Below are 15126 nucleotides of genomic sequence, written 5' to 3'. Positions count from 1 at the left end.
GAAGCGCTTTCCCGCTTCCTTCCCCCAAGCAGAGATCCTGTTGCTTGGGAGGGAACGTGCCCGATTTCCCTTCCCCCTCAACCTCCACCCCCGAATGTGGGCGGAGACGGAGGCTGCTTCTGTGTTTATTTTGTAAACCTTTAAAACCTACCGCACTTAGCGCTGTGAGAGCCCCCGTGGCCTTTGCCCACTGAAAGCCGTATGAGGTCGGGGAGCTCAGCTGACTGGCTGGGAGAAAGACGCGACCTGCACAGTCGGGACGAAGTGGGTCTTCTAGGGAGCGACCTCTCCCTTCCGGGATGGGCGTGTCCCTTAACCTCCCCCACCCCATCACCCCGCAGATAGGGGCTGGGCGCACGAACACAATCCTCAGAAGCGCGCGAGCGCGTCCACCGCTTGGGGGACGCCAGCCCTGGCCTCGGGTGTGGACCCCTGCCCCGCCTGCGCGGCCACCCTCCCGGGGCGCGGGAAGGAGCGCGGCAGAGGTGGCAGCAGTGCCGCCGGGTGGGGGCGAGGGGGGTACCAGCCGCCGCTCGGATTGGCTGCGCCGCCGCCCCCTCCCTGCGCCGCGCGCCCCCCGTCGCGCGCTCGGCCCGCTCTCGTCCGCAGCGAGGGAGCTGGTTCCCGCTGGAGGGAGGACGCGCAGGGGCGGGACCGGTCTTCCCGCCCCGCACCCGACCCCAGGCGCGCCGGGATAAAACCCGGCCAGTGCTGCGCGGGGAACTCGGGTCCCTGCAGCCTCCCAAGCACGGAGAGGCGGGGTCGCTCCGACCCCCTGCTCGCGCCCCCGCCGCTTGGGCCCGGCTCAGGGAGCCGGGCGCCTGGCGCGCGGGCACGCGACGGCTCGAGTGCCCAGGCGGTACCTTCAGCGGAGCAATGAAGAGAGCTCGGGAGAACCAACCGGAGCCGGCCGAGCTGTTTCCTGAGCTCGGGGTTGCTGCTGCCACTGCTATTGCTTGAAACTCTCCAAAGTTGCGAGCCAGCGAGAGGCTGCCGCCCGCCGGGAGCAAAAGGGAAAGGAACTCTTAAGATGCCAGAGTGACAGACATAGACAGACGGACGCAGAGATCTGCAGAAGACACCACTGTGGGCGGCCTATTCCCGGTGCCCCTGAGGCTACCCAGCTCTGTGAGTTGCTTTCTGTACGGGTGGCTTGCTTGCTAAGTATTTCCTTATAATTGTTTATAAGATGCGTTTGTGTATTTCTGTGTCTCTTGGAGAGAGTTTTTAAAAAAGGGGGGGGGGACAACGTATGATGCACCTTAAAAGAAATTGTTTCAGATATTGATACGGTTGTGTTGATAGAATGCATCCAACAGTAAAGAGGACACATAGGCTCCCCAGTGGGGAAAAAAAATTAAAAACCCTCGATTTCAAAAGTTATGGGAAAGAAAGCTAGCTATTACTCTTAAGGGTTAACTAGGGGTAGTTAACTTTGCTTTTTTACTCCTCTTTAAATATTGATTGTTTACCAGGTTGACTGGTGGGAGGCTGAGCTGGTGGCAAAGGCGCCCAGAAGAGACTTAGAGGCGACCATAATGTCTTTACGTTTACGCGCACTGCCCACCCTGCCTAGAGTTGTCAGACCGGGCTGCAGGGAACTGCTGTGTTTGTTGGTGATCACGGTGACTGTGAGTCGTGGCACCTCCGGGGTGTGCCCCACCGCTTGTATCTGTGCCACTGACATCGTGAGCTGCACCAACAAAAACCTGTCCAAGGTGCCTGGGAACCTTTTCAGGCTGATTAAGAGGCTGGATCTGAGTTATAACAGAATCGGGCTTCTGGATTCTGAGTGGCTGCCGGTTTCCTTTGTAAAGTTGAACACCCTCATTATTCGTCATAACAACATCACGAGCATTTCCACGGACAGTTTCTCCACAACTCCAAATCTGAAGTGTCTTGACTTATCATCCAACAAGCTAAAGACCGTGAAGAGTGCCGTGTTCCAGGAGTTGAAGGTTCTGGAAGTGCTCCTGCTTTACAACAATCACATTTCCTATCTTGATCCTTCAGCATTTGGAGGGCTCCCCCACTTGCAAAAACTCTACTTAAGTGGAAACTTCCTCACGCAGTTTCCTATGGACTTGTACCTTGGAAGGTTCAAGCTGTCAGAACTGATGTTTCTAGATGTTTCTTATAACCGGATCTCCTCCTTGCCAATGCATCATATAAATTTAGTGCCAGGAAAGCAGCTGAGAGGCATCTACCTTCATGGGAACCCATTTGTCTGTGACTGTTCTCTTTACTCATTGCTGATCTTTTGGTATCGTAGGCGCTTTAGCTCAGTGATGGATTTTAAGAATGATTATACCTGTCGCCTGTGGTCTGACACCAGGCACTTCCATCAGGTGCTTCTGCTCCAGGATAGCTTTCTGAATTGCTCTGACAGTATCGTCAATGGTTCCTTCCGTGCACTTGGCTTTATTCACGAGGCTCAAGTGGGGGAAAGGCTAATTGTTCACTGTGACAGCAAGACTGGGAACTCCAATACCGATTTCCTGTGGGTCGGTCCGGATAACAGAGTGCTGGAGCCCGAGAAAGAGATGAAAAACTTTCACGTGTTTCCCAATGGGAGTCTGGTTATAGAGAGTCCTCGGTTTGAGGACGCCGGCGTGTATTCCTGTATTGCCATGAATCGGCAGCGGCTGTTAAATGAAACTGTGGACGTCACCATCAACGTGAGCAACTTCACCATGAACAGATCCCATGCCCACGAGGCGTTTAACACAGCTTTCACCACCCTGGCAGCCTGCGTGGCCAGCATTGTTTTAGTACTTCTGTACCTCTATCTGACACCGTGCCCGTGCAAGTGTAAACCCAAGAGACAAAAACATATGCTAAACCAAAGCAGTGTCCAGGCGTCTATTCTCGCGCCCGGCCCCGACAGCGATGCCCCGGCTGATGAACGGAAGGCAAGTGCTGGTAAAAGAGTGGTGTTTTTGGAACCCCTGAAGGATACTGCAGCAGGGCAGAATGGGAAAGTCAGGCTCTTTCCCAGTGAAACGGTTATAGCGGAGGGCATCTTAAAGTCCTCCAGGGTGAAATCTGACTCAGATTCTGTCAACTCAGTGTTTTCAGACACACCCTTTGTGGCGTCCACTTAATTTTGTGCCTGTATTTGTATGCTGCAGTGATTGACTCTCTTCATATTCAACTTTTGTGTGTGGTCTGCAAAACAGATATACAGCAGGGCAGAAACAGGTGGTTCTGTATTTTTGAAATACAGTCAGATGGATTTTAAGAATGAAATCACTGGTTAACAGGAAATGTGGTAAAGCACTTAGATTCGTGCCAGAGAAAGACAGGGTTGTTTTTCAGAGTTCAAGTTCTAGGTAGTATCTTAGTCCTTAGCACCCATGATAATTTCAAAGCCGGCCTGGAGGTGACATGACTGACGTTGTCTTTTCACTCAGGCGTGTTGAAAGAAAAAAATAAATTTCTCATATTAGGATTCTTGAAAAAGAGACTATACTAACTTACTGGGACCAAAGTTGACAAGTATTGTGTCCTATTTCATTTTTCAAAGATGAAGGGGGAAGAACCAAGCAGCAGTTATCTTTAAAGCACAAAGTAAAGTTAGATTGGGGAAGAATCCAGTTCGTGTCATCATTGCAGACCGTGTAAACGGACTACCCTGATCAAATTTCCTGAGCAATGCCCTGTCCCATATGGTGTTAGGTAAATAGTACGATAAAGGTACTTTTGACTGTCTTCTTTCCGTTCTGTACATTTCCTATCCTTGTACAAAAGATCTTAGTGAAAGTTTAAAGCCATCCTTATTTGTTGCCACAAATTATGTAGATGTCACTACCAAAATGTCTGAGTGCCTTCTCAGACCTTTGTTCTAGCAGACTTAATATGCGTTTATATGCTTGTGTGTGTGTAAATCCTAAATTATATCAACTATTAAAGCGATCCTACTGTACTGTGCTTTGGACATTTGAATTACTGTAAATACATGTGTTTGGAGACTTGATGGTCTATTTTATTTGGCTGTTTACAAACATAAATCTGAGTTGTTTTATGTGATCAGACTGTGCTGCTTGGTGTTAAACAGCCCCTGTGGCAGATATCTCTGCAAATTTCTTGGACTTAACAATACAGAGGGGTTTTTTTGGTTATTATTGTTTGTGGCTGTACCCACCGCATGTAGAAATTCCTGGGCCATGCCACAGTAGCGACCTGAGCCCCAACAGTGATAACGCTGGATCCTTAACCCACTGAGCCACCTGGGAACTCTGAGTTAATTTTTTTAAAGGGGGAAGAAGGCTCTAAAGTGTTCTACTGAATTTGTATCTTCTCTATCACATTTGACTCTGAAACCAGGGTGCACTTCAGCCAGATTTGGAAGACCCTTAAGCTCTGACTTGGGAACATGGGAGAGCCCCAGAGACTTCCTCCTTATTCCCATCCCTGCTGTGAGATAATCCAGTACCCGCTCTGGCCCTAGGCTTCCGCAGGTGTGAAATGAAAATTTCAGATTATATGATGTCTAAGGTCCCTTCCCACATAGGAAGTGATGATTTCCTGATGGTCTTCACTCCATCACATACTTGAACTGGCTTTCTGGACCTGTACCACCTAGTGATGGAGTTACAGGGATGGGGTTAGGACAGACTAGCGTCACACTGTGTAGCTCCAATGGGTATTTTGGACTCTCCAGTCCAGCTCTTTCCCTTTCTCAGGGACGAGTGAAGCCTAGAGAGGCCAAACAGTGAATTAGTGATGGGGATTCAAAGAGAGTTCAAGTTCAGGATTCTTCCCGGTGAAGATTCAAGAGTCAAAAAATGGTTTTTAATGATGGGGATGGAGAAGGAGCCAAAGAATAAAACAGAATAGTCAGGAAGTGGCAAAAGCGACTCAGGGATGTGTTGTCACTGGGGCCAAAAGAGAAGAGGATTTTTAAAAGATGGAAGTAGGCAATAGGAATCATTATTTGGAGAAATTGAGCATGAGATGTGGGGGAAGTCTGACTTTGGCATTGGTGGTTTGAGGGGAGGGTGGATCCTTGGTGGATACAGGTGCCAAGCCAGGTTCCCAGGGGCAGACACTGGTCAGCTGGGGGTTAAGGAGTGGGTGAGCGGTCAGGATGTGTGCGTGGGGGCTAGATGTGAGCCAGGGCTCAGTAGCACTGAAAATTCCTTATTGCATGCTGTTAAAAAATGACTGCCTCTGCCTTTTAAACACAGACCTCACCTGTTAGATAAGATCCTTTGGCCTTAAAGATATTGCTGGAAAACATTATATTCCAGTTCCTGCCGTCTAAGTAATTAGGAGGAATTTCGTGATGTGTGCGACCTTTGAAATCGTCACTCCTTCTTTGTACTTGGAGAAGCTCAGACTCGGAAACACTGTAATTTGTTCGGGGGTCACACAGGGGATCGGGACACAAGGACAAACTCTTGAACCACTGACACCCTCCAGAGATGGGAAGGACTGCTGCCTCAAGGGCTGTGTTCATCCTGGCGCAGGAGTGTAAAAGCTGCCCATCAGTTAGCAGGGAGGCTGCCGAAAATCTCTGAATTGAGCCTTTGCTGGACAGGAACTCTTTTTTTTTTTTTTTTTGCCTTTTCTAGGGCTGCTCCCGGGGCATGTGGAGGTTCCCAGGCTAGGGGTCCAATCGGAGCCGCAGCCACTGGCCTACGCCACAGCCACAGCAACACGGGATCTGAGCCGAGTCTGCAACCTACACCACAGCTCATGGCAACGCTGGATCCTTAACCCACTGAGCAAGGCCAGGGATCAAACCTACAACCTCATGGTTCCTAGTCAGATTCGTTTGCGCCACGATGGGAACTCCTGGACAGGAACTCTTAAGATCCTTAAGCCCTCAAACCCTTGATCCCAGGAAACACTGTGGCAAGGAAACGTGGGCAGTGCGAGGTATGGGGAGTTTGTAGGACCTGACCTTGGCTGGTCCTGATACAGATGCTTGGTTAAAGGATAAGTTGAGCTGAGGTCAAAACTAACGTACAACCAAAACAAAACAAAATCCTGAGTGCTGCAACGCAAAGCTGCATTTTGAACAGGAATAGGAAGGCTGGGTGATGAAAAAGCATAGATCTGAATGTTATGATGTGGAAATTTAAGTTCTTACGTGTATTTTTGGCGGGGGGATAGAAGCCAGTAGTCACGTGTATTTTAAATATAGGAACAGAACTAATTTGTACTTTACAAATTTGTCCCACCCAAAACTTTCATGTAATTTTCCTTCCAAGTGATAGTCTGAATTTATGTAACTAGGTTATTATTTTAAACTACTTAGTATTTTTTTTCTTTTCTTTTTTTTTTCTTTTTTCTTTTCTTGCTACTCTGTGGCATATGGAAGTTCCCGAGCCAGGGATCGAATTCTGATGCAGGCAGCACCAGATCTTTAACCCACTGCGTCTGACCAGGGATGGAACCCACGCTGCCTCAGAGACAAGCCAGATCATTAACCCACTGCACCACAGCAAGAACTCCTAAGTCAGATCATTAACCCACTGCACCTAAAGAACTCCTAAAAACTGCATATTTTTATTACACAGTTATAAGAGCGGGTGGATACACATTGGGAAAGTCAAGCAAAGATCATAGAGGTGAAATTTTCCTGTACCGAGAGTATATTTTCACTACAATTAGAAGATATTATGTTTATGATAACAGACTTCCTCTAGTTAATCATGAGTTACCTTTTTTTTTTTTTTTTTTAGGGCCAAATCCACAGCATATGGAAGTTCCCAAGCTAGAGGTTGAAACAGAGTTGCACCTGCCAGCCTGTGCCACAGCAGCGCAGGATTCAAGCCTCGGCTGCAACCTACACCACAGCTCACGGCAATCCTGGATCCTTAACCCAGTGAGTGAGGCCAGGGACTGAACCCAAGTCCTTATGGATACTAGTTGAGTTCGTTACCCCTGAGCCACGATGGGAACTCCGTGAGTTATATTTTTTAAACACACTTTTATGATTTATAATCTGAATGAATGGCCTAAAACATTTTCTGACTTATAGTTGACTTCTGCATGAGTCCTCACTATTTGGCCCAGAGAGATTTAAGTATATTGATTTTTAGCTTTAATTGCTGGAATTATTTGCCCAGAATACATTTTTTTTTCCATTTTTCTCAATAAACATTTTTATGAAATGTTAATCAGAAGGGATGGGGGTGGAAACACAAGAAGGACAAGAAGACACATATGAGTCTAAATTTTAAAAAGACATCTGATTTGGACCATCCCGCTAAGCACCATTAAAACAAGATACAGCCCAAACAACCAGCCATATGGCTGGCTTTTTCCTTCGCCACAACTGCTGCTCAATTATTGTCACCTTTTAGTGTCATCTGTCATCTGGTTTACCAAGTAATCTAGGAATAGGTTGAAACCCACGTCTGTCCCTGGGATCAAAGGAAAAGTTAGATAAACAAGTGTTTCTAGGACTTCCCCTTGTGGCTCAGGGCTAACGAACCGGACCATTATCCATGAGGACGCAGGTTCGATCCCTGGCCTCACTCAATGAGTTAAGGATTCGTCGTTGCCTCAAGCGGTGCCATAGGTCACAGATGTGGTATGGCTCGGATCTGGCATGGCTGTGGCTGTGGCATATGTAGGCCAGCAGCTTCAGCTCTGATTTGACCCCTAGCCTGGGAAGTTCCATATGCCTCGGGATCAGCTCTAAAAGAAAAAAAAAAAGTGTTTCTAGCAGCTTCCCTCTGTATACTCCCCAAACAGATATTCTGGTTCAGGCCGTCGAGGGTAAAGCCTGCTTGTCAGATACTTTTTGAAATTTCCAGATAATTATGATTCTGCCTATTTTGTTGAAACACATCCAAAAAATGGGACCATGGCAAATTTTGTGTTTGGGGCTATGTCAAAATACATTATTATTACCTGCTAATGGACTTATTAATAAAAAGAAGAATTAGTGCTGGCTTAAAAAAATCCTAATATGTTGGAAAAACAACAGAGTTTGATGCTCTGATACTAAATAAGGTCCAGAGTAGCTTTTGGCCATAATTTATGGTGTATATTTTTCCAAATTATAATATATAGAATAATTACTTTGAGGTGACTAGATCTCTGATTCTTTCATGCTTTAGAAACTATTTTTGGCTTGAAAGCAGCGACAAGAGATCTGGTTCGTAACAATGAGCTTTGGGGCTTTCAAATTTGATTAGATCACAGTAAAGTGAGGGTGTATTTCAGAGATATTTGAATATAGATTTCAACTGCAGAGAACAAACTTCTTTGTTTTTTCAGCACATTAGAATAATATTTTTTAAAGAGAGCACTGAAATTCTTTTCACAGTTCTCTCATCCCTCCTTGCCCCTGAGCCAGCCCCTTAAGCCGTATTTTAAATTTTATTTATTTATTTATTTACTCTGTCATTTATTTATTTATTTTATTTTTAGGGCCGCACCTGCGGCGTATGGAAGGGCCAGAGTTGGAATTGGAGCTGCAGATGCCGGCCTACGCCACAGTCATAGCAACACCAGATCCTTAACCCATTGAGCGAGGCTAGGGACTGAACCCGTATCCTTATGGACACTACGTCAGATCATTAACCCACTGAGCCACAAGGGGAAATCCTCCTTATTTTTTATGATATGAAGGTTAATGTGTAAAGATTATGAGTTTGCCCTGGCAGGTATTATTGAGTGGTAACGTATAAAAAGTAGAACCCTGAACACTTATAATAGCCTCTTGAATGATTCAGGGGATTGTTTATAGGACCACTGGTTTTTGCGAATAGATTCCAGGGAGGGGAATCCTTTTATAGTAGGGATCAGAGTAAACAGAAAATAGAAACACATACTTTTTACCTTTTATAAATTGTAAAATATATATGGTATATATTTTATTTATAAACACAGTATTAATATAATACAGTATAAATATAGTGTTTATACTGGCCTTCATAAAGGCCTGCTAAATGCCAGGCCCACAGTGAGAAGTGGTGTTTATTATTCTCCACCACAGAAGCCCTGAAAGATGGGAACTATTGCCTCCCTCTCCCCGCTTAGAGAGAGGAAAAAGAAGCTCAAATGAGATAAGTAATTTTCCCAGATGACTCAGCAACTAACTTTTTAACATGAAACTCATTTAAAGAACTATATCTGCACAAAACTCTTACAGGCGGTCTACCAATAAATAACTATGTATAGCACAGGCTATAAGTCAACTTTTATATATGTAAGAGGGCGAATGAGTTAATGCTTATAGCAAATCTAGGAATAGAGGAATGGAGGGTTGGAATCAGAAGTCATTCAGACATAATAAAGTTGGAAATTATTATTTTTTCCCCTTAAAACACCATGTGTCACAAGTAGCAAAATTAGAAATCTGCCTAAGAAGGTTAGGTTTAATAGATGAAGCCACCAGTCTGCTGGCTCTTTTCAGCTGCTCGCCCTTCACTCACAAAATTGCTTAATATGCAAAGCAAGTATCTGCTTCATCATTATAAACAGTATATCCAAGATTTTAAATGAATCAATGGTTAAATGCAAATTTTTTTAATTAAAAATGACCCAAATTTACAGGGTAAATAGTTCTATTGTTTTCAATGTCTAGAAGAGTGGTGGGGACAATTCCCAATGGGGAATTTTTTTTCCAACTAATTTTCAAAGTCGGTTTCTCAAAAGAGTTTAAAGGTTATTGCTTCCTTGGCTTACCTGATTAGACTTCTCTCTTAGGTCATATGTCAGCAGTGAGTCAAACATCATACTCAGAGAATTTTGTGGTGTCGATAGGTATTGAAGGACGGAGGAAAGGAAAAGTGCCCGCCGAACTGAGAGGGTATCTTGAGACTGAAGAAAGAGGCAGGCAGTTCCATACAATCAATGGATGAGTGTATTATAGGGTGACTTACTCATGGGGTGAGATCGGGATCCAGCCGACAACCATCCAGAAGCTTTCGCAGCGGCACTCTACACCACCGAGGGGGCATGTGGTTTATTTTGTGGTTAACCTAGGTTGTGAGGTGGGTGCTTGGAAGCAGGACATGCATTCCTAAGTCAAGATTCATGAATAGGTCACTGGTCTCGTGGGCGCCAGGAATACGTCGGAAAAGGTTTCTATCATTGTTCGGGGACCAACAGAGCATAGAGGCCACCTGGTCCTGATGATTGTTAAACAATACATTTTGACTACAAAGCCCTTGACCACAGAGAAGCGATTTACTGCACATGACAGTCTTGGGCAGGGTCAGCCGAAGGACAGGAGAAACAGAAAGGGCCCAAGATGGCGTCAGTCATGCCAACAGCCATAGCCTAGGATCTTGGTGTCTTTTTTCTTTTTTTCTTTTTAGGGCTGCATGTGTGGCATATGGAAGTTCTCAGGCTAGGGGTTGAATCAGAGCTGCAGCTGCCGGCCTACACCACAGCCACAGCAAAGAGGGATCCAAGCCGAGTCTTCGACGTACACCAATGCTCATGGCAACCCACTGAGCAGGACCAGGAATCAAACCCGCATCCTCATGGATACTAGTTGTGTTCGTTACTGCTGAGCCACAACAGGAACTTCGGTCTTGGTGTCTTAGAGCCAAGTATCGTAAGATCTCAAGAGTCAAACCCTTGGCGATGTAACCAAGAGAAGATTATTAAACATGGCTAGATACTGTGGAGGCCATAAATGATGTATAGTAGCTACGCCTTCCCTTCAGGGAAATTATAGTGCAACTGAGAGATGAAATTAAAAAAATCTGAAACAATTCAGGAGTAGGAGTTGATTTGTCTACTTGTGACCAAATTAGCAAATGGAAGATGAGAAAAGGAAGATATTTGGCAGAGACCTTGCTTTACCCAACTGGCTAAAGTGACACAGGCTTAAACACTAGGCAACCATCTCACAGATGCTCTAACTGTTACGGCAACTGGGATCCTTACCTTCAGAAAGCCAATACTGTAAGGAGATTGTGCAAACTAGTCAGTAGTGCCCGAAAATGAATTACTGCTGATGTCTTAATTTGTGGTCAAATTTGGAGAAGAAAGAGACCTCAACATTTCGCCCTGGCCCTGTATCTGCCCTCACAGCCCCAGACTGCACCTCCATCACAACTAGGACAAAGACTTCTGAATGTCTGGGGATTCAACCAGAGTGACTTCTAGGAAACACAGCACTGGTGCCCTTGGAACTGCCTTGCACGAGCCCTTTGGAATGACAATAATAACAATAATAATACTATTTTTATATGTTAGCTCCATGCTAAGGGCTTTATATATTTTGCCTCATATCTCAGAGGAAGTTACTATTTTTACGTCCATTTTGCAGTGGGAGAGCTGAGGCTTAAAAATGTGGCATGATTTGTCTAAAGAGAAGAGTAAAAGAGTTAGGATTTCAGTCTGGTTTTGTCTGGATCCATTCAGTACCCAGTACTTGATGTCTATACTGTAATATACTAAACTGTAATACCCGTTGGCTCTGTAAAAAGGCTTTGCCCATCCTGTCCCCTTTGTCCTCCTGCCTCCTTTTACCTGGCTTGGGGTGACCTTTCCTTCCGTGGTCTAGCTGCTTTCAAGACTCTATACCTTTGTTCTGCAGTGATTTCCCTCTCACCCTGGCGGCTCACTGCTGTGGCCCTCACTGCTTTGGCCCTTTGGAGACGTTTATTGCTTTCTCCAGCACTTAGCACCTAGTAGATGTTTGCATGTTTTAGCTTCCCAATTATGTTCATTCATTCATTCATTCAACACATAGTATTGATTACCTAATATGGGCCAGTCCCTGAGCTCAACCTGGAGATCAACAATGACCCAGCTGCTCCCACTGTTTGAAGAGAGGCAGAAACACATTTTTTTTTGAAATGATTTTTTTTTATTAAAGTATAGTGGATTTACAGTGTTGTGTTAATTTCTTCTGTACAGCAGAAGAATACGTATATATACATTCTTTTTCTCATATTATCTTCCATCATGGTCTGTTCCCAAGAGACTGGACATAGTTCCCTGTGCTATGCGGTAGGACCTCATTGCTTATCCATTCTAAATGGAATGGTTTGCATCTACTAACCCCAAACTCCCTGTCCATCCCACTCTTTCCCTCCTCCCCCTTGGCAACCAAAAGCCTGTTCTCTATGTCTGCAGGTCTGTTTCTGTTCTATAGATAGGGTCATTTATGCCATATTTTAGATTTCACGTATAAATGATGTCATATGGTATTTGTCTTTTTCTAACTACTTAACTTAGTATGATAATTTCTAGTTGCATCCATGTTGCTGCAAATGGCATTATTTGTTCTTTTTTATGGCTGCGTAGTATTCCATTGTATATAGGTACCATTCTTAATCCATTCATGCATCGATGGACATTTTGGTTGTTTCCATATCTTGGCCATGGTGAATAGTGCTGCTGTGAACATGTGGGTGCATATATCTTTTTGAATTGTAGTTTTGTCCAGATATATGCTCAGGAGTGGGATTATTGGATCATCTGGAGAAACACAGCTTTAATGAGGCAAGTGTGCTAGTACAGAAGTTCCCAAAGGCGGGAAGGACAGAGAAGACTTCCTGGAAGAAAGGTGCCTGACCCAAAGCTTGAAGGAGGTCTCTATGTTTAGAGAGGTCTGGTTAGTTCTCCATAGCTGGACGTGCAGACATCATGGAAAGCAGGACCTTAAGTGTACCCTGGGATCCTGGGGATTCAACCAGAGCGACTTCTAGGAAACACAACACTGGTGTCCTTGGAACTGGCTTGCACGAGCCCTTTGGTTGCTTGATCTCTTGGCCTCTGGATGCAGTCCAGCATGAACCACCTCAGCCCACATTCCACCCTCACTCAAATGTAGCTGCAGTGTGGCCCTATTTCATAGCTCTTCAACGAGGACACCTACTAAGCTGGCTCATGTAGGGGCTTAAGGCATAGTTTTTCAGATGAAAAAGAGAAGTATCAGCTTGTCTTGTGCAACAGTGTGGGCTTAGTATGGTCATGATGAAATAATGATACCTAATTCAGTTATCACTCTATAGACCAAGAAATATCTTAGAGCTAATGTTTATCCAAGCTTCAGTGTAATTACATTTACATTGCTAGCCTAGATATTGATTTGACTCAGCCGGTTTTATAAGAGTAAATGACTTGGATGGGAAGAGACAGAAAGATGTGACTTTTCAAGGGAAAAACAAACAAACACATCAGACTGACCTGCAGAATTGAATTAAATAGTTCAGGCTGCTTATTAAGCATTTGTGTGCATTTTTGCCTCAACTCTCTGGTTAAATACTTCTCCAAAGCATTCATGCTTGAGTGAATCGTTCTAGAAGTCTAGACTTAAAGAGCTAGGGCACAGGTTTGTTTTTTTTTTTTTTTTTTTAATCTTTTTTTTTCCAATTATATTCTTTTTTCCAAAGACAAGGATCTTGCCTGAAGTACAAACATAATGAAAGGCCTGTGATGTGAAAGCCTAACAGAAGTTGTTTGTTTTTTCTGTTTTAATATTCATATTTAATTACAACCTTAGGGAAGCCTTCAGCTCTCAGTCTGACCTACTTGAAATCAGTGGAGAAAATAGCAATATCACCCCTAAGCAACCATTCATAATAACTTTGACTCTTTCCTAAAGCCCAGAGGAAACGTAGTTCTCCATTCTGGGCCAAGCTTGTCAGGAACAATTTGCATTAATAAATCTTTTTCATGTAAGGATTCAATTGAACAATCATATCATCCATCATAATATATAGTTGGAATAAGGACTTTCCTTAGCTATGTAGGTTGAAGTGATTTGAATGACAAATGTGTTATGACATTTTTTTTTTCTTGTTTAATTGGTCAATATTAAGCATCTTGGGAACTGGACAGAGTTTTGGACAATGAAATTATGTGTGGCCCCATAAAGGGGTCTGAGGTTTCCCTAAAGACTTAAAGCTTGCTTTTTAGGGATTTCCTACTTATTACGATAAGACTGTTGTCTAACTCCTCTGCTGTTTGTCACTCAGAGTATTCTCTAATTCTGCTCAGTTTCCAGTACCGCACACTTGGGGAGATGGGAGAGGCAGCATCAAGCATCCCATATATCTCTTGAATTTAGGGGGGCTGCCAGGTTCCTACCAAGCCTGGGAGAAGCCTCTTCCCACAGGGCCCTAAAGATTTAGAAGAGATGGCAGCAGAGGCCGTTATGAGAAGTTTTCCCTGGATACCTGTTCATCTCCTCTATTTACTTTTGGAAAATGCTTAGGAAATTTATTATTTGCTATCAAACCACCCTAAAGACACTTGGCTCCATAAGCCCGCCTCCAGCTCCACCTCCTCTCTCTGAAAGGCGTTCTTGTCCCCTGGAAAGTGCTGGGCACTGAGTACTTGACAATCTCTGGGCATTTCCTGTTCAACCTGTTTATGCTTGCTCTAGAAATGCCTTCTGGGTTGTTGCATAAAAGTGGTTCTTCCCATAGTCTTTCTCATCTCAGTCAAATGGCCACCCCATCCTTCCAATGGCCCAAGCCCCAAACTTGGTGTCATCTTTGACTCTCCTTTGCTCTCACACCTGATATCTCTGCTGTTCAGTGGGGAAGATCCCTTGGGATGACCTTCAAAATTAGTTTTGGGAATCCGACCTCTTCTCACCCCACCCCTCATCCAAGCCACCAGCATCTCTCCCCAATCTTTCCACTCCCATCCTTGGCTTTCTTAAAACTACAGCCACCATGATGCTTCTGAAGCCTAAGCCAACGTCTGTCCTTCCTCCGGACTCGGTGCATCTTAGCCCCCTGATTACTTCCTAGAGGCCACGCAGAGATGTCAAAAACTTTCCCAGGCCTGGGCTCCATCCCTGCAGATTTGGATTCACTTGGTTTTAAAAGTTCCGCAGGTGATTCCAGCAATGGGCACCTCACAATGGTCTGCGAGCCCTTCCTCTCCCTGGCGGGTCCTCTGGCCTCACGTCCACTGCCCAGACCCATGCTCACTCTGTGCCCGCCCCTTGGCCTTCATGCACACGGGGTATGCTCCCACTTTGTCCTGGGAATTCTCTTCCCAATTCCCACCGGGCTGACTTTGCCTCCTTCAGCTCTCTGCTCGAATATCACCTCAGTGAGGCCTCTGAGCAGTGTATTTAAAATCAGAGTCCCCCACCCGGCACGCAGCCCACCCTCCCGCTCCCTCTTTCCTGCTTTATTTTTCTCCATCGCACTCATCACCAACCAGCTGACGTCCTGTGTA

General features: G+C 45.0%; 2 protein-coding genes across 6 annotated transcripts in view; one reads left to right on the top strand and one right to left on the bottom strand.

Moving 5' to 3' along the window:
- PCED1B (PC-esterase domain containing 1B) overlaps positions 1-9949 on the bottom strand; it is a 160480-nt gene extending 150531 nt beyond the window's left edge. For all 5 annotated transcript variants that reach the window (XM_047788050.1, XM_047788049.1, XM_047788052.1 and 2 more), the window contains exon 1: positions 9849-9949. The gene's annotated coding sequence lies outside the window, so the exon portion shown is untranslated. The remainder of the gene's footprint in view (positions 1-9848) is intronic.
- AMIGO2 (adhesion molecule with Ig like domain 2) lies at positions 618-3974 on the top strand. Its single transcript, XM_047788048.1, has 2 exons — positions 618-1128; positions 1476-3974. Exon 2 carries the CDS (start codon positions 1539-1541, stop codon positions 3102-3104), a length of 1566 nt encoding a protein of 521 aa, XP_047644004.1. The 5' UTR covers positions 618-1128; positions 1476-1538; the 3' UTR covers positions 3105-3974.
- Positions 9950-15126: the final 5177 nt, after the last annotated feature.

Source organism: Phacochoerus africanus, chromosome 7 (genome assembly GCF_016906955.1).
Source record: "Phacochoerus africanus isolate WHEZ1 chromosome 7, ROS_Pafr_v1, whole genome shotgun sequence".
NCBI lineage: Eukaryota > Metazoa > Chordata > Mammalia > Artiodactyla > Suidae > Phacochoerus > Phacochoerus africanus.
Note: the sequence above shows the minus strand (reverse complement) of the source record. Positions and strands in the feature narration are given on the sequence as shown.

What these genes read in the sequence shown, in the direction of transcription:
- AMIGO2 (XM_047788048.1), top strand. Translation starts at nt 1,539, where the DNA reads ATGTCTTTACGTTTACGCGCACTGCCCACCCTGCCTAGAGTTGTCAGA.